At 49.8% G+C, this 22,177-nt stretch overlaps 1 protein-coding gene across 1 annotated transcript in view; it reads right to left on the minus strand.

The window, feature by feature from the left end:
• Positions 1 to 1,263: 1,263 nt before the first annotated feature.
• The window catches only part of MEGF6 (multiple EGF like domains 6), a 119,948-nt gene continuing 99,034 nt past the window's right edge, over positions 1,264 to 22,177 (minus strand). The window contains exons 25-38 of the mRNA XM_075017981.1: positions 19,988 to 20,116; positions 19,169 to 19,297; positions 15,077 to 15,205; positions 13,778 to 13,906; positions 13,050 to 13,181; positions 10,715 to 10,843; positions 9,154 to 9,282; positions 8,904 to 9,032; positions 8,562 to 8,690; positions 6,789 to 6,917; positions 5,729 to 5,857; positions 4,961 to 5,092; positions 3,825 to 3,872; positions 1,264 to 2,946 (exon numbers count right to left, since the gene is read on the minus strand). Coding sequence (XP_074874082.1) covers positions 2,894 to 2,946; positions 3,825 to 3,872; positions 4,961 to 5,092; positions 5,729 to 5,857; positions 6,789 to 6,917; positions 8,562 to 8,690; positions 8,904 to 9,032; positions 9,154 to 9,282; positions 10,715 to 10,843; positions 13,050 to 13,181; positions 13,778 to 13,906; positions 15,077 to 15,205; positions 19,169 to 19,297; positions 19,988 to 20,116 — 1,655 coding nt within the window. The 3' untranslated portion in view covers positions 1,264 to 2,893. The remainder of the gene's footprint in view (positions 2,947 to 3,824; positions 3,873 to 4,960; positions 5,093 to 5,728; positions 5,858 to 6,788; positions 6,918 to 8,561; positions 8,691 to 8,903; positions 9,033 to 9,153; positions 9,283 to 10,714; positions 10,844 to 13,049; positions 13,182 to 13,777; positions 13,907 to 15,076; positions 15,206 to 19,168; positions 19,298 to 19,987; positions 20,117 to 22,177) is intronic.

Below are 22,177 nucleotides of genomic sequence, written 5' to 3' on the forward strand. Positions count from 1 at the left end.
AGAACCCTAGCCAGGGTCCTACTGCTGTAGGCAGCTCACCTGGTGTAAACTATTCCACCAGCTAATGAAACTGCTCTTCAAGGTACATCAGTCCCTTGGTCTCAACTCTCTAATGTGGGATGCTTGGAAAATTGCACGTGCAAAAGGAAATGCACAAACTCTTGCCGTGGTGTCAGTTAATGACAGCAGTTCAATCAAAGGCAATGCTAAGACACCATGAACCTTTCCTGTAGAAGTCTTGTTACAGCATAGCAGGGATTTCAAAGCACAAAACATCAATGGGGACAGTTATCTTATCAAAACAACCATTTGGCTAAGCAGTTCACTGATAGCCTAAAACATTTGGGAATGGTCACAAGCCCACAGCACACATGGGGCCCTCTGGTGTTTGGCTAAACTGCTCCTACATCACTGGCAGTTACAGTTTGTGACCCTATCAAGTTAACTGTAGAGCCATATCTAATTCTATAGGAACACATGGTTTGTTTATGTTGCTTCTTGGCCGCGTCTACACGTGCACGCTACTTCGAAGTAGCGGCGCCAACTTCAAAATAGCACCCGTCACGGCTACACGTGTTGGGTGCTATTTCGAAGTTGAAATCGACGTTAGACGTCGAAGTCGCTAACCCCATGAGGGGATGGGAATAGCGCCCTACTTCGAAGTTGAACGTTGAAGTAGGGCACGTGTAGCTGATCCGCGTCCCGCAACATCGAAATAGCGGGGTCTGCCATGGCGGCCATCAGCTGAGGGGTTGAGAGACGCTCTCTCTCCAGCCCCTGCGGGGCTCTGTGGTCAGCGTGTGCAGCAGCCCTTAGCCCAGGGCTTCTGGCTGCTGCTGCGGCAGCTGGGGATCCATGCTGCATGCACAGGGTCTGCAACCAGGTGTCGGCTCCGTGGATCTTGTGTTGTTTAGTGCAACTGTGTCTGGGAGGGGCCCTTTAAGGGAGCGGCTTGCTGCTGAGTCCGCCCTGTGACCCTGTCTGCAGCTGTTCCTGGCACCCTTATTTCAATCTGTGCTACTTTGGCGTGTAGACGTTCCCTCGCAGTGCCTATTTCGATGTGGTGCTGCCCAACGTTGAAGTTGAATGTCGACATTGCCAGCCCTGGAGGACGTGTAGACATTATTCATCGAAATAGCCTATTTCGATGTAGCGTGCCCATGTAGACATAGCCCTTGTGATTCATAACTACATGAAAGTGCTCAATTCTGTTCAGTGGTAGCTGGTAAACGTCAGATAATGAAAACAACAAAGAAGGGTGATTCAATAATAAATGTAAACCGTAGTTGTGATTTTAAGTACTACTAATAATCAGTAAATGCAAAAATCAGAGTTATGTGTTCATTAGGTATGCAGTCAAACAGTTTTAACTCAGTTGTATAAGTTTGTTTCAGTCACAACAGAAGCGATAGAAGAGAAAAATAGCCTTTTGCTCTACTTTTTATCAGCAGGATAACCTTGTTGCACAGCGTATTTGGACTGCTGTTTATGAAGATACATTTCAACGCATTTACAGTGTTTCTCTCTAAGATTCCCAGTAAGAAGGTGAAATTGGGATTCTTGTCTGACACCGTCCAGAACAACTGGACCTATACCTGCGTAGATGTGGTATCCATTTCACTCTGTAGCAAACACTTCGGTATTGCTTTTTCCTATGCACACACACAGTGTGGTCTGGCTGTAAATCTATATGGGGGATATTAAGCAATGAAACCATATTCCCTTTAGCTTTTATTATAATCCAAACTGGGTACCACTTTTTGTTGTTTTGACATAATACTGAGTTCTAGCAATCCTCGGTTCAAGGGAGTACAAAGTGGAACATACATAAATAAATAACTTTTCCTCAAATGAGCAGCTAGGCTAATTTTTCTTTTAAAGCAGAAAAATTTCTCAGACCCAGCCTGTGGAGGGGATGAGTGTAACATATTGAGTTTGTGCTGTGAAACAGAGTGCAAAACACTTCAAACTCCCCCTTAAAACATCTCTAGGATAAGTGGTTTAGTAGCTCCACTGTCTGGGGCCTGACCAAGTTTACTTGGAAAGACTCGTTGCTCATTTGATGAAAAACAAGGTTACAAATACAATGCTACCACAACCCACTATTGTATATACATGCTACTAAAAACAAGTTTGTGTTTCCTAGATCATGTGATGCTAGAAGAAGCAGTCCCGTGTAAGTCAAGTCTTATTAGTTTAACATAGTTTGCACAATTCCCAGAGACCTCGTCATCCATGAGTATCAAATTCTCCTCTATGGAACCAGGACTTACAGTACATTTTGGAACTTAAATGCTCTTATGACCAACTAATTGAATGTTTATTTTATTACAGCACCATGGCCAAAGGTAAACTACAAGAAAAGACTGCTCACAAGTTCAAAAATCAAGTGATGCAGCACATCCACACTCTGGCGCCGTGGTCTTTGGCTACCCAGTATGAAAACACATTTGTACATCTTCCCATAAATATCTTTACATAAATATGTGCTTTGATTAAAATTTCAGGCAGACAATAAAAAAAAATTAGAGGATGAGTTGCAGAAGTCCAGTAATTGCCCACTGGAGGAAAACCACATCTTCTCTATTATAGAGTAAAATCAAAATGCTTCCCAAGGTCTGTGGTCCTCTGTTGAGCATGAAATTCCAACAGGATTTCTTCCAGGTGTGTGGCTTTTTACACAATTGCTCACAGTCCCCTTGCAGAGCTGAGCTGAGCTTTGTGTGTTAGCCTCAAACTTCTGCAGAGCTGAATTTCAGAGCGTAGGTAGTCCAGTATTGTCACCAAAAGAACTCCTGTGTGGTTAGTGTTTGCTAAGAGAGGTACTGCAGAAAGCCAAGGGGCTTGGTTAAAAGAGGACTCTTAGTTTCCTTGAACATGATGGCAGTATGAGCTAATGTTTCACTCCCCTGGGAGAGAACGGATAAGGTATTCTAGATGCCACATCTGCAAGAGAAGAGGGAGCAAGGGAAGATCTCATAAGAGGCTTGGGATCATAGGTCAGTCAGCCTACTCCATCTCTGCTCCTGTGCCGCGTTGTGCCACCAAATGTTGTTGGTTCTCTTTAAGGCAGCATTTCTCAAACTGTGGGTCAGGAACCCAAAGTGGGTCATAACCCCATCTTAATGAGGTCTCCAGGGCTGGCTTAGATTTGCTGAGGCCCAGGATTGAAGCCTGAGCCCTACTGCCTGGGCTTCAGCCCCGGATGGTGGAGCTCAGGCTACAGCCCTTTGCAGGCTGAATCTCTTGGCTTCAGCTTTGGCTCCCCCACCTCCCCGCTAGTCTGGACATCAGGGTCAGGGAGGCACTAGCTTTGGTCACCCTTCTGGAGCTGTATAGTAATTTTTGTTGCCAGCTGGCAGGCGCAGTCCATTGACGTCTGCTCCAGCAGCGCGCCGGCGAGCGCTACCCAGGCGAGCGGTAACGTAGCTGGGTGCTCTGTAGCTAGTGCCACACTGCCATGGCGTCACTGCCGATGGGCCCTCACAAGTGTAGGATGACTAGTGCCATCGCACCCTCCGGGTCAGAAAGTGAAACCTCTCCACCTCCTAATGCACACCCCTTTGGCAAGTACTTCTCAGGTCCAGCTCCCGGGTTGCTTTGGCTAACGATTGTGGGAGGGCTGCTTCCCTCGGGGTGCTCTACCCTGCGTGGGCTGCCTCTCTGCTGGCTCCCGGCTCTGACAGCAGAAGCTAAGCCTATATATGCCTTCCCCCATCGCGTCCCTTGTAGCTGACTCCGGCAGTAGGGTTCTCTTTTCCCAGCTGTTGGGCTCCAGGGTCACTTTACTATAATTTCTTGCCTAGGGAAGAGCTGTGACTGACCTGGCTGGGGGCTCCGTTGTTCACTGGATAAAAGACGGGGTGGGCCACCTGCCAAAACAAGAGAAGGACGCGTTTAAGCTGGGATTTCTAGGGCAGACAGGCACAGTGGTACGTGTAGGTAACCCAGCACTGCTTGCATGGCATCTCCTGAGAGGCCCACAACACTAATGAAAGGGGAGTTCACTAGTGCTGGTCAAAAGCTTTCCAGTGGAAAATGCTGGTGCGATCAAAATGCTCACATTCCCCAGGAACATGGAGTTTGTTCAGGGGAAGTTTCACAGCAGCATTCCCATTCCAGAACGGGTGGCTTGGAACCTTGTGCTGTGTTACCAAAACAGAAGAGAAATGCTTTGTTTTGATTTAACAAATCTGTGTTCTGATGTGAAATGAAATGGGACCAGTACAGCAAACTAATTGCCCTGTGTTCCTATTCTGCCTCAGTATTGAGCACAGTAAGCATTTTTATAGCAACTTCCATTGCACTTTGCAACCAATATATATATATCAAGACATGAAAGTACTCTGAACCATGTAAGCATTATTACATCACCAGCTTCTATAGTTGTATGTACACATTTCCAGTTACTCTAATACAATTAAGGAAGAGAAGAACTGGTGTGATTTACTTCAGTATCAGATTTTCCATTATATTAACAGAGGGGCTGCTAGATTAAAATCTTTTGAAGGAAAGTAGGTTTATGCACTCTGCCGTTGCTGGGTCGAATTAATTCCTGGGCATGAAACAAACCATTCGCCTTGGACTAACTTTGAATGTCAGCTTTAGATATTAGAGGCCGACGGCACAATTTGCAGGAAATGTCACAGACGCAAATGTTTTATCCTGCCATTCTGGGTGTGTGAGCTGTTTCCCGGGCCAGGAATGCTAGTTAGAGAGAAGATGCCCCGGCCATTACCATTCCCCCACCACTGTAGCAGTGAACCTGCAGGCAGAATCTAGCGGACAATGGGGCTGTCTACGCTAGACTGCATTTGTCCTGGAAAATGTCACAGTGCGAGTGGGGGGGCCCCCACATTCAAACACGGACCACAACCATTTTTATCTTGCCCCTGCCTTTGCCATCGGTTACCAGTGCTGTGTGAAGCAGGGAAATCCCAGCGCTGCAGCCTGAGCTTACCTTCCTGACAGGTCGGGCCGAGGTACCCATTAATGCAGGTGCACTGGCCATTCTGAGCATTGCAGAAGGAGTTGAGAGTGGCACAGTCGCAGGTCAGGGCGCAGTCTGGGCCGAATTTGTCCAGGCGGCAGTCTGCAGAGGTCAGAAAGGCAGAGAGGCCGTGTGGAGAAGCTGCGATTCTTTCGGCACGTTGGCTCACCTTGCTATCAAAGCATTCCCTGACCTAGAGGTGGCAGAACACGGCGCAGGCGTGGCGAAGTAATGGGAAGTTTGCCATAGGAGAGGGAGGGGACTGGCTGCTCCCAGGCTGTGCCTCACTCCTGGGTTTGTCAGACCACCTCAAAGTCCCAGAGGGGAGCTCCAGTTCCATTCGGTTACTGGCTTCTGACTTCAGCCAACAATCAGCGCAGAAGAGGGGGTTGTGATGGGGACACCCTTCCAGCAAGCGTGAGACAGGCCATGGCATTCAGTTGCTGCTGGGAGACCTAGAGGTGAACGGCCCTGCAGCCCCTAGGAAGCCATCCCTCCCTCATGTCCATCATTGCCCTATTGTGGTTGATGAACGTGTCCTACCAAGACAATGGGCACCGCTCCCCTTTCCTATTTGTGCAAGGAGAACCGGGTCTGAGGCCTTATGGCGAGGCCCCAGAAATACCCCTCCCTTCAGTATTCCCGGCCCCCAACAGGAGAGTGATGACAGCACGCCCACCCTAGGCCCACCCTAGGCCCACCCACTGTGATTTCCACTCATGAATGACCCACACTCACCCAGGTCACACCGGGCACCCGTTTTGCCGGGAGGACACAGGCAGTGCCCAGTGACTGGATCACACGGTGTGTTTTCTTCACAGTCACACAACTGCTGGCAGCTCTCTCCGAACCGACCCACCTCACAGCCTGTTGGCACAAGGGACTGGGTGAGGGGCCATACAAAGATCTCCAGCCCTTTGGCCTGGGCTTTTTCACACTCGATCTTCCCAGTGATGAAATTCACAGCCAGTCCTGTGGGACTCAGCCCCCAGGCAAGAGACAATCTTCCTTATGTGGAAATACTCTCAAGGCACCAGGAGACCCCGTCTGCATCTTCCCTCTTCAGGCAGGGGAAGGGCTACTCCCCACCACCAAAAGGACTCTGTTGTGACAGGTCCCAATTCTGATGTGGCGATTGGTCCTGGGCTCTCGATTTGGAGGGGCGGGGGGCGGGGAGAGTGCAGAGAAAGAACGGCTGGATTATTTGTATATTGTTGTGCCTCTGCTTGTCTCAATTTGAGTCGTTCCAACTGGCTCAGAATCACAGAAGGCTGGCGTCTAGGCGCTCCTCTAATCACTGTGAAGGAATGCAGTCTGGGATCACAGCAGGGACTGACTGGAAGTCAGAACACCAGGGTTGCGTTGCTGTCTCCATCATCTCTGGTGCAGTTCCCCCTCTGAGCACCACAGTGGGGCTGGCTCTACTCAGCTACCACTGGGGTTTGATGTGTGACGAGTGGGCGGTAAGCCCTCTGGCTAGCAAATACCACCTCAGACTTACTGGGCCCTTGCCCTTTTCAGCGGTACCTTCCCCACATACCACACTTAGTGCCACTGCTGTCGGCTGGCAGGACAGTCACTGATGGCAGTGGCAGCATTCCATGGGCAGAATAAATTTTATTTTCTGCACCAAGACATGTGCGAATGTGCACCACCCACACAAACACACGCTGCTCACTGTGGGCGTTCAGCTAATCAGCTGGGCGGCACCTGGATCTCTCTAGTGCAGCCGCCCAAGTGCTCAGCTTACAGGGAATACTGGCCCCATGGATGGGAAATGGGCGGAAGCGATGGGTACCTGTCTGACAGCGGTCGCTGTGGAAGCCAGCAGGACACAGACACTGACCGGTCACGGGGTCACAAGTCGCTCCATTCTGACAACTGCATAACTCCTGACAACGAAGTCCATGGAAACCTGGAGGGCAGGCTGGGGAGGAAGCCAGTGGGAAAGGTCATTAGTGAACACAGATTACTTCAATGGGGTGGTATTCATAGTGAGGGGTGACCCAGCAGCTCACCCTCCCACTGACTCCTGAGAGAAATCATGAGCACTCTACGCTGGGAAGTTCTGAAAGGCACAGGGCCCTCCTGTTCTTTGTTACGGAGGAGAGGGAGGAGTTAACCAATGGCCTTTCTGACACTTTTCCATCTAGAGAGCAGCTGCTGCACTCAGCCTGCCTTTTAGCTCCATGGATCATTTATTAGTGTAGCACCTAAGAGCCCTGCTCACACAGCAGGCCCCCAGTGTGTCAGGTGCTACATAAACACAGACCTTGCAAACAAAGAGCTTGCAAATTATCAGCAGGCAGCTCCTGAAATTCAGTAAGACTGGAGCCATTAACCATGGCTCTCAATGTGGGTTGGAAAGAAAGAAAGAAAGAAAGAAAGAAAGAAAAAAAGAAAGCTCAGTACACAACAGCTAACTTTTCACTCATCTGAACTATTTCACAGACGTCCTGTGAAGGCCAGAGTAGAGTCTGTCTGTGAAAGTCAGCTTCCATTTTAGTAACGACAGGGAAAGATTTCAGTGGGAAAATGCAAAGCATTGTGTGTGAGACAAGACTGGGGAGCTAATATCTTTTATTAGATCAACTTCTGTTGGTGAAAGAGTGAAACTCTCCAGCCACACACCGCTCTTTTTTGGGTCTAAGATACTCTGACCATCAAAGCTAAATGCAAGACAGAACAGATTGGTTAGTATAAGTAGTAAGCACACATTCTAAGGGACCATTCATGGAAGAGTGGCCCATTGCTAATTTTGCAGTCATAGGACAAAAAGGCTGGGCTGTAGATTGCTGCAATAAGCCATAAATCCTGTATCTCTATTCAGTCCACAAGTGTGTGCAACTACCCAGACGGGGCAGAATCTTTCCCTTGGATGCTGGTGTGTGGCTGCACTGCCTTTCCTACCATACTGCTAGGTAACCTGGGTTAGAAATAAAACACAGATTCCACCTGAGCACCCCAAAGAAACAAAACTTTTCTGACATCACAGATGGGACCATGTTGCTGTCTTCTGAAAAAAAAAAAAAATCAAAAAACCCAAAAAACCTCCAGGATGTTTTTAAGCAGTTGCTAACAGGGGCCATGTTGTGTATGCATAATACAAGGGCTGGACATTCGGACCACCAGCCTCTTTAACTTGACTGATAACCTGCCCATGACAGGGCTGCCAAACACAGGGGCGCCACGCCAGCTGGGCTATGCAACCTTACGACCACCAGGAGGCTGACATGCGTCAGGGCTCTTGTGGCTCATCGGGCTGCTTTGCCCACAAGCCCACCCCTCCCGGGGACAGAGCGGTGGTGAGCTGGCTGGGTGCATTACCAAGAGTTCTGACAGAGCCTCTAAGACAGGACACTGGATTTGTTGGCTCTCCTGAGATCTAGCCCAAAGCCCCCCCTAGATGCGTGTGTCTGGAGGTGACAGTGCCATTGGGTCTTTCACCTGCTGTGATGTTCACACTGCCCTATGTGAGTCAGATCAGCCCCTCGCCACATGGCCACCCCCCACCAGCCCGGCACCCACATTAAACATCTTTAGCAAACATGGAGCAGCAGCTCAAACTTACTGTGTTCGCATAAGTGCCCGTAGTGCCCTCTGCTGCAGCGGCAGGTGCCCACCACTGGGTCACAAGTCCCATTATTGTGGCAGGCGCAGTTCAGCTGGCAGTTGGCGCCATACTTCCCTGGTGGGCACTCTGCGGGGAACACAGTTTAGTGAGAGAAACTGACACACGGCTCAGACGTGAGCACATCCTGAGGCCAGGCCAGGCCAGGCCAGAGGGGGTGTCCTATGGGGCAGGACACAGCCATGTACATGGCCACTGCAAAGACGACATTCGTTCCAAACCCAAACTCAGTTTAACAATGGCCAGACTGGGGCCAGGACAGAGCACCTCCAGAGGCCTCACCCAGTTCGCAGAACTTCCCGGTCCACCCAAGCCCACACGAACAGGAGCCGTCGGATGGGTGGCAGATGCCTCCATTCTGGCAGGAGCAGGTCTGCTTGCAGCCTGACCCGTACTGGTTCTTCTGGCAGACTGAAAAAGACAAAGGAGGAGAGAGTGGGATTGAGTGCCTGGACTTAACCCTACAGCCCTTTTCTAGCCACCACTGCGGTTTGCCCTGTCTGGGTTGAAAGGCACCATGGGTAATGTTTACCGTGTTCACAGCTGGGACCAGTTCTTCCGGCTGGACAAATACAGGTGCCTGTCACGTGGTGACAAGTGGCTCCTTCTCCACAGGAACAGAGGTGGATGCAGTCCTTGCCATAGCGACCAACAGGGCAGCCTAGGAGAGGGGAGAAGAGAGGTCTCACTTCCATCAGAGATGAGGACCTTAACACAGGAGCATTCTGAGAAGCTGGTTGTGGTCTGAAAAGGAAGGAGCAGGGTTTGGCTTTGGGGCATATGGGAACGTGTCCAGTGGTTACAGCACTGAGACAAGGAGTCAGAACTCTTGGGTTCTTTTCCAGGCTCTGCCACTAACCTTGTGATCTTACACCTGATTTGGTAGAGAAAGTAAAAGTGCCATCAAGATCACTTGTGCTGGAGGAGGAAAGCATTTGAAGAGAACCTCCAGAGCCACGACATGGGACAGTGCACAAGCGAATGGCCAGATCAATGCAGCACTTCCACAAATGGCAGCAATTACGGAGCAGAGAGAGAAACCACAGCAAGGAAGTGACTCCATTTCAAGAAAAGTGAGAAATTAAATCAGTTCCTTAGGAGCCATAACAGTGGAGCAGCTCTTTGTCCACCTCCTCTCCTGTGTGGCTCAGAGAAAGGACAACCAATGCACCCGACTCACCTAGTGCTGTACCCAGAAGAAAAGGTTCCTTCCGGACCCTACAGATGATCCATTCATGCTGTAAAGCACAATATCACCTATCTGCACATCACGATCATCTTAAACTCCCACCTGCAGCTGGAGCTCCCTCTGGTGAAATCCATTTTGGCAACAGCAAGAATTTTTTGCAGCGAATCACTTTCCCTTTATTTTGCTAATATATCATTAGAATCAGGACAGAGCTTGGAGCAAAAACACTCATCCCTCAGGAGCCATAAGAAAACTCCCTTCTGCCAAAGTACTTTTGGCAGGTCATCATTGCTCCTGCAGGTGTTGTGACAAAAAACATTTGCTGGAACCCTAGAGGAAAAGGCTTCATGAATCTGTTCTTAGAAGACCAACCAAAGCTGTCACGATCGTTCAATGTTGATTTACAGCATTTTGTAGAGGGCGGCTTATTATTTTGTTTTGTGCTAAGTGACTCCCTTCCCTTGCTGAAGTCTTAAACCTTTAAAAGTGTAAGAAATGCCCCAGGTGAACGCAGCCCTGCTTTTACTGTTCCTTTGGACAGTGAATCATCTAAAACAGGAGTCCCTGGGAGTCAGCAGACAAAGGACTGGTCCATGAACTTCGGTAGTGACTGAGAATTCACTTGCTCTCCTCGCTAAATAGGGCAGTGGGAGATGGTCAGTGCAATCTTTTGCAAAGCTTGACCTGGAAAGCAAACTTTCTGCTTGAAAGTGGCCTGCCACATGCTTCGGCTGCGGCATGCACTGTAAAGGCTGCTGTTTCCTGAAGGGCAGGATCACATTCATGTGCATGGCTGCAAATGAAGCTTCGCGAGAGCAGCCAATGCAAGGGTTCACCGCAGGGTGATTTACAGCACCCCACTACTCAGTTTCAGACTTCCCCTGGTGATTCCCTGAACACTTACCAACACTGCAGTCAGCACCAATGTATCCAGCCAGGCACTGACACATCCCTGTGGTGGTCTCACAAGATCCTCCATTCTTGCACTTACACTGCTGCTCACAGCTGGGGCCATACCAACCAGCTGAGCATCCTGGGAGGAAAACAATTAAAAAAAACCAAAGCTTAGAAAAATGACCAAGCCCAAACACTGACCATCTGGCATCTGCAGAGACACATACACTGCAAGGGACTCCCCCCAATTGCTATTATTAAACATGAGGTTGGTGCTGACCTGGCAAGCTGATTACAAATAGAGTGCAGCACACTGGCAATCTAGCAAGCCTGTGAATATACTTGTCAATGTCAACATTTGTAAACATGTTTTTAGCCCCAGAGTACTTGCTCATAGTTGGCGTAAATGTTGTTGACACGAATGCGTGCCAGAGAATGACTACCCAATAGGCTTCAATCAGTGCAAGAAGGCTAGGAGAAGGTCATTCCCTGACTGTTTTGAGTGAGAAGCTGCTGATTTCCTGACTTCTTGGAATAAAAATCTCACAGTGAGCCAATGAAACCAGTCCTGCTGATATGATGTTCACGCCAGCAGCACAAAGATTTAGGTTTTTCTTGCCTAATGGCCAGCATGATGGAGTGGGCTGTTTTGATTGGATATAATCCACATACTGTGACAGAAATAATCCAAGCACAAGGTGATGCTGGGTTCCTTTGCCCCGCACCTGCAGACACACAGCACAGAACATGGATAAATGCTAACAGCTCTTAGCTGACAGCTGCTCACCTATAGGCCCATTCCACCTTTTATCTCGCATTAACCAACTCTTACTGATCTATGTAAAATAACCTGGAAAGTCCCTGGTTTTCAAGGAGGCTCTTAAGGCAGAAGCTATTATTGCAGCAAGGAGACACTTGTTAAAAATCATGCACTGAGAAATGAGCAAAAATGAAAGTGGGGGAGATTATTTCGAGAGGGCTACCATAAGGTGCTGCCCTTCTTCCAGTGGCACAGGCCAAAGAAGAATGGTGATGGGATCTCTCAGTAGCCCTTCTTGCTTTTGGCAGAGAGACACTCATCCAAGGAGTTTTACTCTTCAGGGAAAACCACAGGAAAATGTTCTTTGTTGATATGTAGCCAACTTCCCTCTGGTTTAGATGGGGAACAGCAGAATGTGGCACTTGGGTACATTAAGTTGGTTTTGATGACACACGATTTTACTCACTGATTAGTAAGAAAGTGAGAATGTAGGTGAGAGAGCAAGCCTGCGTGTCTGTGTGAAGACTGGTTAATGGATGTGTTGTAAGCAGAGATGAGAAGTAATTTTTCCATTCTGCCCTGTGCAGATTAGACCAAAGCTGGAGTGTTGTGCCCAGTCCTGAGTGCCACATTTCAGGGAAGATGTGGGCAAACTGGAGACGATTCAGAGAAGAACAACACAAATGATTAAAGGTCTAGACAACATGACCTGTGTGAGAAGACTGACGAAACTGGGTTTGTTTAGTCTGGAAGAGAGAAGACTGAGGGGACAGGACAACGGCTTTCAAGTACCTAAAAGGGTATTACAGGGAGGAGGGAGAAAAATTACTTTCCTTAACCTCTGAAGATAGGACAAGAAGCAATGAGCTTAAATTGTAGCAAGGGAGGTTTACGCTGGACATCAGAGAAAGCTTCCTAACTGTCACGGTGGTTAAACACTGGAACAAATTGCCTAGGGAAGTTGTGGACGCTCTATAACTGGAGATTTTTAAGAGCAGGTGAGACCAGCACCAGTCAGGGATGGTCTAGATGGTGCTTGGTCCTGCTATGAACACAGGGTACTGGACTTGACCTCTGGAGTTTCCTTCCTGTTCTGTGATACTATGAGAGCATGCAGGGACAGATGATAGAGGACCAAAGGAACAGAATGTGCCTGCTTGAGCAGAATTTATTTTCCCCATTAGTAGCAAGGTTCACAAAGCCACAACCTGGGAAATGTTTAAAAACATCTCGAGCTGTGCAAGGCAGGGAAAGGAAAGGAAAGCCAGTGGGAAGGTAGAGTGGCAGGCAACTCGAATGCAGGAGGTGCCACAGTGGAGCAGTTCCAAGTTCCCTGGAGTTCATTTCCTGGTGCCAGCATTGCAGAAGATAGTGCAGTCCCCTCTCCTCTGATACGTTAGGTGTGAACGCTACAAGGAAGGTCTTTTCTGACCCCTAAGATGTTCAGCTCTGCTATGATGATGGATTCTCCTGGGGACACTCAGCATGCAGAACACAGCCCCTGATTGGCAGCATCCAACAGAGATGCTGCAGATGAGGTCCCATGCACCCTGACAAGAGAAAACAAAGGTTAGCGCAAACTCACTTAGCTGGCACTGACTTCCATGATATCCAGGCGCACAGATACACTCCCCAGTGACAGGGTGACAGTCTTGGTTCACTGCTGGGCACTGACAAGCCTGAGCACAGTTCAGCCCAAAGGTCCCTGCCAGACAGGCTGTAGGGAGAGAAGAGATGAAAACAACACATCATTATTGTGGGGGCCAATGTCTTGCCCAATTCCATTCCCTAATGTACGTCATGTTCAGGTCTCAAATATAGGGCAGGATTTACTGGTAGCAAATCCAGAGCCACGATTTAGAACAGCTTTCGCCCGCCACTCAAAGCCAGGGGCAATGGGAACCAGTCTCGCTGGTGTGTCCTGGTATAAGGAACATGGGGGTAGTGGTGGGGACCCACAAAGGAACAGGACAGAAAAGAACAGGACGAACTTCCAGACACAAGATTCCCTCGGCAGTCGTGCATCCACACGCTCACTTACAGCACTGAAGAATCTGCTCTCATGCCCGTTTCACCCACACTGGTTCACACACTCAGCAGCTCTTTCTCACTCTGATTTATTGCTAATCCTCTGGATGGAATACGCTGGTCTGGTTTCCCCTTTGGCTCCCTTTGCTCTGCTAAGATTAAGTGGGCATGCACCGCTGGCCAGACATGAGCTGCTCTTTGGCAAAGCACTGCTGTTTAGTAGTAATGAATGGGCCCATCTGGATTGTGCTAATAACTGGAGGAGTGCTGCTCCATTCACCACACCTTTCTCACAGCCAAGGCCCGTGAATCCCGGAGGGCAGCCGCACTGGCCGGTGACATGGTTGCAAGGCACTCCCAGGGGACAGTCACAGAGGCTGGCACAGCCCTTTCCAAATGAACCAGGGAGGCAGGCTGTGGGAAGGAAACAAGAGGGAGAAAAGACATCAAGACAAAAGATTGGCCAACTCTTTCTAGTGCCCAGCACCAGCAGGAATTTTACGCTCCTGAAATGAAACTTAATGGAGGGGTTAGTGCAGGGATCGCCAACCTGCAGTCTTGAGCCACTTGCGGCTCTTTGAGCCGGAAATGTGGCTCCTTCTCAGAGGTGCGCGTCAGGAGGGCTGTATGCTGCTCCATACACGCGTCCCAGCACTTGGTGGGAGAAGTGCATGGTGGTGGTGGCAGTTCTGGGGCAGCGGCAGCAGCGGCTCTGATGAGTCGCTGGCATTGAGTTAGAGCAGGGAAGGGGTTTGGGGGTTCCTGACTCTGGGGGAGGGGGAGGGCATTGAGCCATGTATTATATTTTTATTTTTATCTATCTATCTATATATCAGCTGTACATGACAAGTAGCTCTTTGCATTCTAGTCACACAGCTCTTTGCATTCTCTCCCCATGGCTCCTTATCCCTAACTGGTTGGCCATCCCTGGAAAGAAAAGGAAATAAAAGCCCCAGTGAAAACCAATAGGAACTGAAGGTGCATCATGCCTCAACTGGGCACCTTCTGTCCAACGTGCTGGAAAGTGCTGATGTTTCTGTAAGTGAACAAGTCTCAAGGTCTGTCTGCTCCTCCTGATCATCTTCCTCTGCTCATGTCTCTTGCTAGTGAGCTGAGAGAGGCCAGACAGACAGGCCAAGAAAGCACTGTTCTTCAGTGAACAGGTGCAGCAGGGGACCAGCTGTATGAGCTTCCCTTGGTGCTGCCTGGGCCTGGCAGGACATGACAGAGGCAAGCGAACATTCAGTTTCTGTGACCCATTTAGTCCTTAGCCTCTGCTGAGGGGTCCCTCTTGGTCTCCATTGGCACCAATAACGCTGTGGCAACCAGCTTACGGAGGACTGTTTGGGGTTAGATCTCTGACATCACCCAGCCAGCAGCACATCTTACAGTGCGAGAGATAAAAGCCTCTGTCTATAGCCCACTGCCCACCCCAAGTCAGCTAGTCCCACTTTGTCGGTTACTCCAGAGAAATCAGACTTGTTCCCAAAGTGCCCACGACTCCAGGGGTTCATCGGCACTGAAATATCCCCAGACCATCAGCGATGATGCAGAGGCAATGCGAGGAGGGCGTGATACTCTCACCTTTCTCACAGCGCTGGCCCCGCCAGCCTTTGGGGCAGTCACAGGCACCAGTGACATGGTGGCATGAGACTCCATCCCCACAGGCACACTGCTCTGCGCAGCGCTCTCCAAACGTACCCTCTGGGCAAGCTGTAGGGATTAACACATGCATGAGACAGGGTTACTGGGGCGGTGCAGAATGAATAAAGGTTGCATCTAGTTTCATTACACAGGGCAATTGAAACCCAGATCTCCCTTACAATGGACATGGAACATTTGTTTTATTTCCCTTTCGCTTTCTCGTGTTGGGGGGAACGTTTTACATTTCACTTCCTATTTTGACAAGTCCGACAGGATCTATCGGTCTGCAGAACAGGGCCTGAGGAGACTGGGAACAGGATCAAATAGACCAGGTTTGTTTCTTTCCTGTGGCAGGAGAGCTAGGTGCCAGACAGACGACTCTGGAGGACAGAGTCCTCTGTTCCTTCCCAGCAGAGGTACAGCTTGGGCAGCTGCTATGCATGCTTCCCAACATGGCTTGGCTGTGGTGCCACAGCCCTGATCTGAACCAATACCTGTACTGCAGCTGTGTTAGGAGCAAGGGAGAATTTGATCTCTGTAGCCTAATGAGTCCCTGGCCTCTTGGCTGAGACCAGGAAAAAAGCAGGCAGCCAGTTCCAGCTGTGCCGCTGGTTTACCTGTCAAAGGGGAAATTTGTTGACTGGGAATGAAATCACATGACACAGACTGCTGAACAGTCACCAGAAAATACTATGTGTTAATCACAACAGCTCTGAGCAACAGCAAACCTGTGAGCACCATCTCCCGTCCTCTGAAATAGCCCGTCCCCTAGGAAATCCATTAACTCGGCATTTCTTTACCATTCTCTGTAACTATCAACAACCTGGGCTTGTTTCTAAGTGAAGGATTTTCTGACCCATCTGTTCATAAACTGAGGTCGTCGGGTCAGACGGGTGTAAACAGCTCCTGCCGAAGGCAGTGGAGCTGCACACACTTATGCACACACAAAGCGATGGACTTGGCCCAGAATGTTGCATCTGTGACATCCCCATTCTCTTTGAGACAACAGCCTATGAGGTCAGAAACTTTGGCAGAATCCAGGGCAGGGAGGAAGCAGGTGCTGAGGCCACAGGAAGAGCTGAGCCAGATAAAAAGAGGGGAAGAAAGCAAGTTGTGAGCCAACAAACTGATCTTTGCATCAACAGTCTCTCCGTCCTGATTTGGCATGAAAGTTTCTTTCTCTAACACTGCCAGATGCCATTGGAAGTATTGCTCCTGGCACTATGTAGTGGGAGCTAGGTGCCAGGACAGCATCATCACTGTAAGAACCATTTGCACCCTCTCATCACGGAGGAAGTAGAAAGCTGGTTCTTAAAGCAGAGGGAAACCAGTTAGGACATTCATTGCCTGACTTTGAAAGAAGTTAGTTACACAATGCACAAGCTACACACCTAACTGGCAGCTAGTCAACATGACTGAGCACACAAATTCAGTACCTGCATGTGCAAATGACAAGACAGGTGCACATGCAAATGTAGTAACCACAAGCACGCAGTCGGGCATGTGGCAGTGATGGGCAATTCAAGATTACTGAGTGGGCAACATGAGTGGCTCTGCATTCAGGGCAACTTGCAGCCCACTGGGGTTCTACCTGAGGCTCACACGCCCCGTCTCTTGAAAGGTGAGAGGGGAAGAGCAACAAACAAGAAGGGTGCAGACTGCAGGGTAGAGCCCCAATGGGCTGCAGGTTGCCCATCACAGGCACATATCTCATGCAGGCACATTTGCACAGTTTTTAGTAATGAGCCCTAAAAAGAAGTCAAAGAAGGGATTATAAATTTTGGTGGGGGTGGGACAAGCTAGCCAGTGCCAGGATTTTTAAATCTTTATGTCAGTGTAAACAGTGGCTTCAAGGTAGTGAAATTCTACTTACAACAAGACAGCAAGTGTCCTGAATAATTTTGCTGCAAATCTTCAATCTGATTGTGACAACCCATTGCTGACAGCTGCCCTGTGAAGATCAATGACTTGACTAGAGGATGGTCAGGTGCAGAGAGTTTCAAATAGCACAGCAACACGGACGCATGGTCTGGGAAAGTGCCTTGAGGCTGACTTGAATACTCAGCCAAAATCTGGGTGCCTGCTGGTCCACCATGATGGTGGATGGTAAAGTGAAACACGTTTCACGTTACAGTGCTAGTGTTGCACTGAGGGGCTACCAAGTCCAGTCAAACCTCCTTATGACATGGGCCTCTTTTCTCCTCACACAGAAGAACCTGGTGGCTCTGGTCCAATGCAAATAAGAGAAGGTAACAAGCAGGATGGCAGTGGAACAGAGCAGCCCTCTGGAATCTTCCCCTAGCATTTGTGTCTGTGGGTAACTTTCCTGCACTTTGTAACTGGAAAGAGAAGCAGAACCAGAGCTGGAGTTGCTGGCTGCAGTTTGCATCATCCAAGTCTGGAAAACACTAGAACAAATTTCATACGTGGCCTTCAGAACTCTGCCCCGGCCTCTCCCATACGCTGGCCTTAGAGTTCGTCTAAGAAGAGGGGCACAAGGCCATGCTGAGGAACTCTCCATATTCAGCAATGAGAGGGCTCAGAATCCAAAAACTCAGCTGCTTTTCCTCTAACCACGAGAGCACGTCCTGTTTTTGTCTGAGACAACAATCCCCCAGAGCTGCCTTACACAGATCAAAGCCATGCCCACGATGGGCGCGTGTGCGAGAACTAGGAAGGATACAGAGAGAGACGACAAAAGCTACAGCAGCTCTGGATCATGGAGAAGCTAAGAGGGAGCAGGAGGGTGCTGCATGTCATGTAACGTCCACAAAGCTCAGCCAAGAGAGAAGTAGCGGAAGGGATACTCAGGAAGGAGAAAGAAGATTAGAGTTTCTTAGCTTTGTAAAGCCTCAAACAGCTCTTAGACTTGCCTGACCTTGTCCCACACCACACCAAGAAATGCTCCTACAACATCATATTACAGGTTGCAGCCTGCTTCCCCCTAACAACCCAGGGAACTGTGCAGCCACCCCCCCATTACCGACAGAAGCCCAGAGCCACATGCTGACAGTGACACATGAGAAACAGTTTGTGAATGTCAGGACTTCTCCTAGCCCTGCTGATGATGAGGGGCTGAGGACAGCAGCCAGGGATCGGGGGTCTGCCCAGAGGTGCCAGCAGCAAGTCAGCTCAGCAGCTGGAACGGGGGCGGGGAGGGAAGGTGAGCTGGAGAAGCACAGAGCCATTCAAGTCTTGGGTCAGGAAGAGGTTTTCCTGTGACACTTCAGCTTCACCTCTCCTCCCCTCGCCAGCTGCTGTGCAGGGCCACTGCAGCCCTTTGTGTTTGTCTGCTCCTGCAGGTTTGCCGTCGACTTCAAAGGGAGGCTGCAGTGTGCCAACAACCACCATGGGCCCATGGACGTGGGTGGCAGGAGCCAGGACAAGGGAGTAAGGGGCAGGGTTTTCCGCAGTCAGCCCTGGGCCCCCCCATGCTCCCTCTCAGCTGCCCGCAGAGCAGTGCACTGTACTCCACTGCATTTCAAAGGGGCCTGGGGCTTCTGCTTCGGCGATGGCCAGAGCTCCAGGCCCCTCTGAAATGCTGAGCACAGATGCAAGTGCCTTCTTTGCCCATGGTGGGCCTTGGGGGCGGTGGGTGACTCGTTAGGTCCTTGGAAAGAGCTGTGACCTTTTCATGACCATACAGCACTGGGTACATGCAGGGAACAGCACCAGGAACATTCCCGTTGTTCAGACCATGAGGGGAGCACCGCAACAGGTGGAACACATTCACACAGCTAGAACCGTGGCATGTTTCCTCATAAGCTGTGCCAACCAGATGTGGGGACCTTCCTTTACTCGATAATTCCCTGGTGCCTCCAACTGACGTGCCCAGCAAAGTCCCTGCTACAGCCGGCAGAGAGGACTTGTGCTCTTCTTGCTGCATCAAAAGCAGCCTTTTAATACAAGAAGGTAACGAGACTTCCCGGAAGATTCCTTTGAGGGAGGGCTCAGGCCAGCCACACCCGTCGTCTTGTCCTGCCAAGTCAGTAGGAGCTACGGCTGTTGGTGGGCCCCTAGGCGTTCACTTACGGCTTTGGCACTGCTGCCCCGTCCAGCCAGCCTGGCAGATGCAGCGGCCCGTCTGATGGTCACACAGCCCCCAGTTCTGGCAGTCGCAGGCTTGCTGGCAATTCACGCCGTAACGGCCTGGCGCGCACTCTAGGGGAAGCCAGAGAGGTGACGGAAGTGGTTTTAGAGAAGGAATGTGGTGGAATCTTAGCCCAGAAATACAAACCCACAACGGCTCCTCGGGGATGGAAAGTCATCGTATGTCTGCACGGCAGCTGCAAGCGGCTGCCTCTGCCCAGGTACAAAGCACTTTGCTGAAGCTAGTGTGCTACAAACAGAAGCATGGACACTGAAATGCTGGTGGGAACCTGGGCTGGCTCCCCCTTCAAACCCACCCAGATCCTGCACTCTGAGCTTAGTCGGCTGGCCCTCACCCTCCCTGCAATGTCCGCTGGCTAGTTTTGGTGCTCTAGCTCAAGCAATGCTTGTGCATGTCTGTCTGCTCCACCTGGGAGGCACATTCCCAGCTGCAGCGTAAGCAACCTCCAGACAGTGCACGCTAGTGACCCTGCTGCTCTCACCAGCTTGTTCTAAGACTAGCCACTGGGCTACTGGCATTATGGCTCCATAGACCACCGGTGTTCTGCCCCTTGGCTGCAGTCTCAACTGAGTATAGATGAGGTTAGATTAGGTTAGAGAGTGCACTGTACTCACCTCATGGGACAGGACATGACTGAAGTGAAATTAGGGAAAATATCTTGGAAGAGGGTCATATGTGTCACACGTGCTCTGCAATGGCCTGTGCTTAGCAGGGCCAGGTGCTCCCCTCCTGGTGCTTACCCAGCTCACAAGCCAATCCCGTCCATCCTTCTAGACACGTGCAGTGGCCCGTGGCAGGATCACACGTTCCGCCGTTCCGACAGAGGCAATGCTGCTGGCAGTTCATGCCATAGAAACTGTCAGGACATGCTTGGGGGGAACCAGGACAAAGACCAGTGTCAGAAAGCAGCTCAACGCTGGGCTTCCAAGGCAGAGATCAGGTGTGTTGCAACGTGGGAGTAAGGGGGGCTGGAACAGACAGAGCTGCTACATGAGTAAATGAGTAACACTTGGGGGCTGCCCAGCTGGCCCCACAAGAAGGTTCTATATTTCCAACTTGCACATCAGGGGACTGGCCTGGGGTGGGGAAGGGAGAAAAGGAGCAGAGAGCTGAGGGAGTCACATACATGGGAAGCCTTCTTGGTACCTAACCCCACTCTCCTCTCCCATGTCTTCCTCCCACTTGGTGAGCCTTTCCACAGCACCCACGGTGCCCACTTGGTGCTGACATGACTTCCTGAGGCCTGCCTGAGGCCACCTTCCACCCGGTGTGCACAGCAGGGGCCAGCTTTCACTCCCTCCTGCTACGGAAGTGTAGGCACAAGCCCTGCTCCTCTCTGGTTCAGTGCTGAGGTTACAGTGGTCCCGAGTGACCCCTCCGAAGTGCACCAGGCTGGTGGGAGCTGGCCAAGAGCCACGACAGGCCCTGAGGGCTGGGGAGAGGCCTTCCCTGCCAGAGAAGGCAGTTTGTTGGGCTAGGCTCTTCTAGCCAGGCCTGCAATATGCTGGCGATTTATTTCTTAAAGTTGGGTGATGGGTGCAGAGCAGCGAATCTAGTGGCAGGCTGGGGTACAAAACACAGTAGCCTCAACCATCCTGCTGGCTCCGGCTGTTCGTCCAGGTCCAGGCCTTTGGCTGTGAGATGTAGTCACCTCCGAAGCAGCATTCTCCCTGCCACTATCTAATCCAGCGCTTAACCAGTGTTAGACGAGCCTCTGGCTCACTTGTTTTCAAACTGGGGTGTAAATCCCACTGAAAAAATGCAACAAGCTTAATGAGGAAGGGCAGGAGGCAGGGAGAGGGGAGCCCAGTCCACCCAGTCCCAACAGCAGTCTTGGGAAGCTAAACTGAGGGGAAAAACGGCTGAGGAGAGTTGGCAGCTTTTCAAAGGGACATTATTAAGGGCCCAAAAGCAAGCTATCCCGCTGCATAGAAAACATGGCAAAAGACTGCCTTGGCTTAACCAGGAGATCTTGCATGATCTCAAAATAAAAAAGGAATCATATAAGAAATGGAAACGAGGACAAATTACAAAGGACGAATATAGGCAAACAACACGAGCATGCAGGAGCAAGATTAGAAAGGCTAAGGCACAAAATGAGCTCAAACTAGCTACAAGCATAAAGGGAAACAAGAAGGCTTTTTACAAATACATTGATAACAAGAGGAAGGCCAAGGAGAGGGTAGGGCCATTGGTCAGTGAGGAGTGAGAAACAGAAACAGGGAATTTGGAAATGGCAGAGATGTTTAATGATTTCTTTGTTTCGGTCTTCACTGAGAAATCTGAAGGAATGCCTGACATAGAGAATGCTAGTGAAAAAGGGGTAGGTTTAGAAGTTGAAATAAGAAAAGAACAAATTAAAATTTACTTAGAAAAATTAGATGTCTGCAAATCACCAGGGCCTGATGAAATGCATCCTAGAATCCTCAAGGAGCTGATAGAAGAGGTATCTGAGCCTTTAGCAATCATTTTTGGAAAATCGAGGGAGACGGGAGAGATTCCAGAAGACTGGAAAAGGGCAAATATAGTACCCATTTGTAAAAAGGGGAACAAGAATAACCTGGGAAACTACAGGCCAGTCACCTTAACTTCTGTGCCAGGAAAGATAATGGAGCAGGTAATTAAAGAAATCATCTGCAAGCATTTGGAAGGTGGTAAGGTGATAGGGAACAGCCAGCATGGTTTTGTTAAAAACAGATCATGTCAAACCAATCTAATAGCTTTCTTTGATAGAATAACGAGCCTTGTGGATAAGGGAGAAGTGGTGGATGTGGTATACCTAGACTTCAGTAAAGCATTTGACACGGTCTCACATAATATACTTATCAATAAACTATGCAAATACAACTTAGGTGGGGCTACTATAAGGTGGGTGAACAACTGGCTGGATAACCGTACCCAGAGAGTAGTTATTAATGGTTTTCAATCCG

Source organism: Carettochelys insculpta, chromosome 23 (genome assembly GCF_033958435.1).
Source record: "Carettochelys insculpta isolate YL-2023 chromosome 23, ASM3395843v1, whole genome shotgun sequence".
NCBI classification, from domain to species: domain Eukaryota; kingdom Metazoa; phylum Chordata; order Testudines; family Carettochelyidae; genus Carettochelys; species Carettochelys insculpta.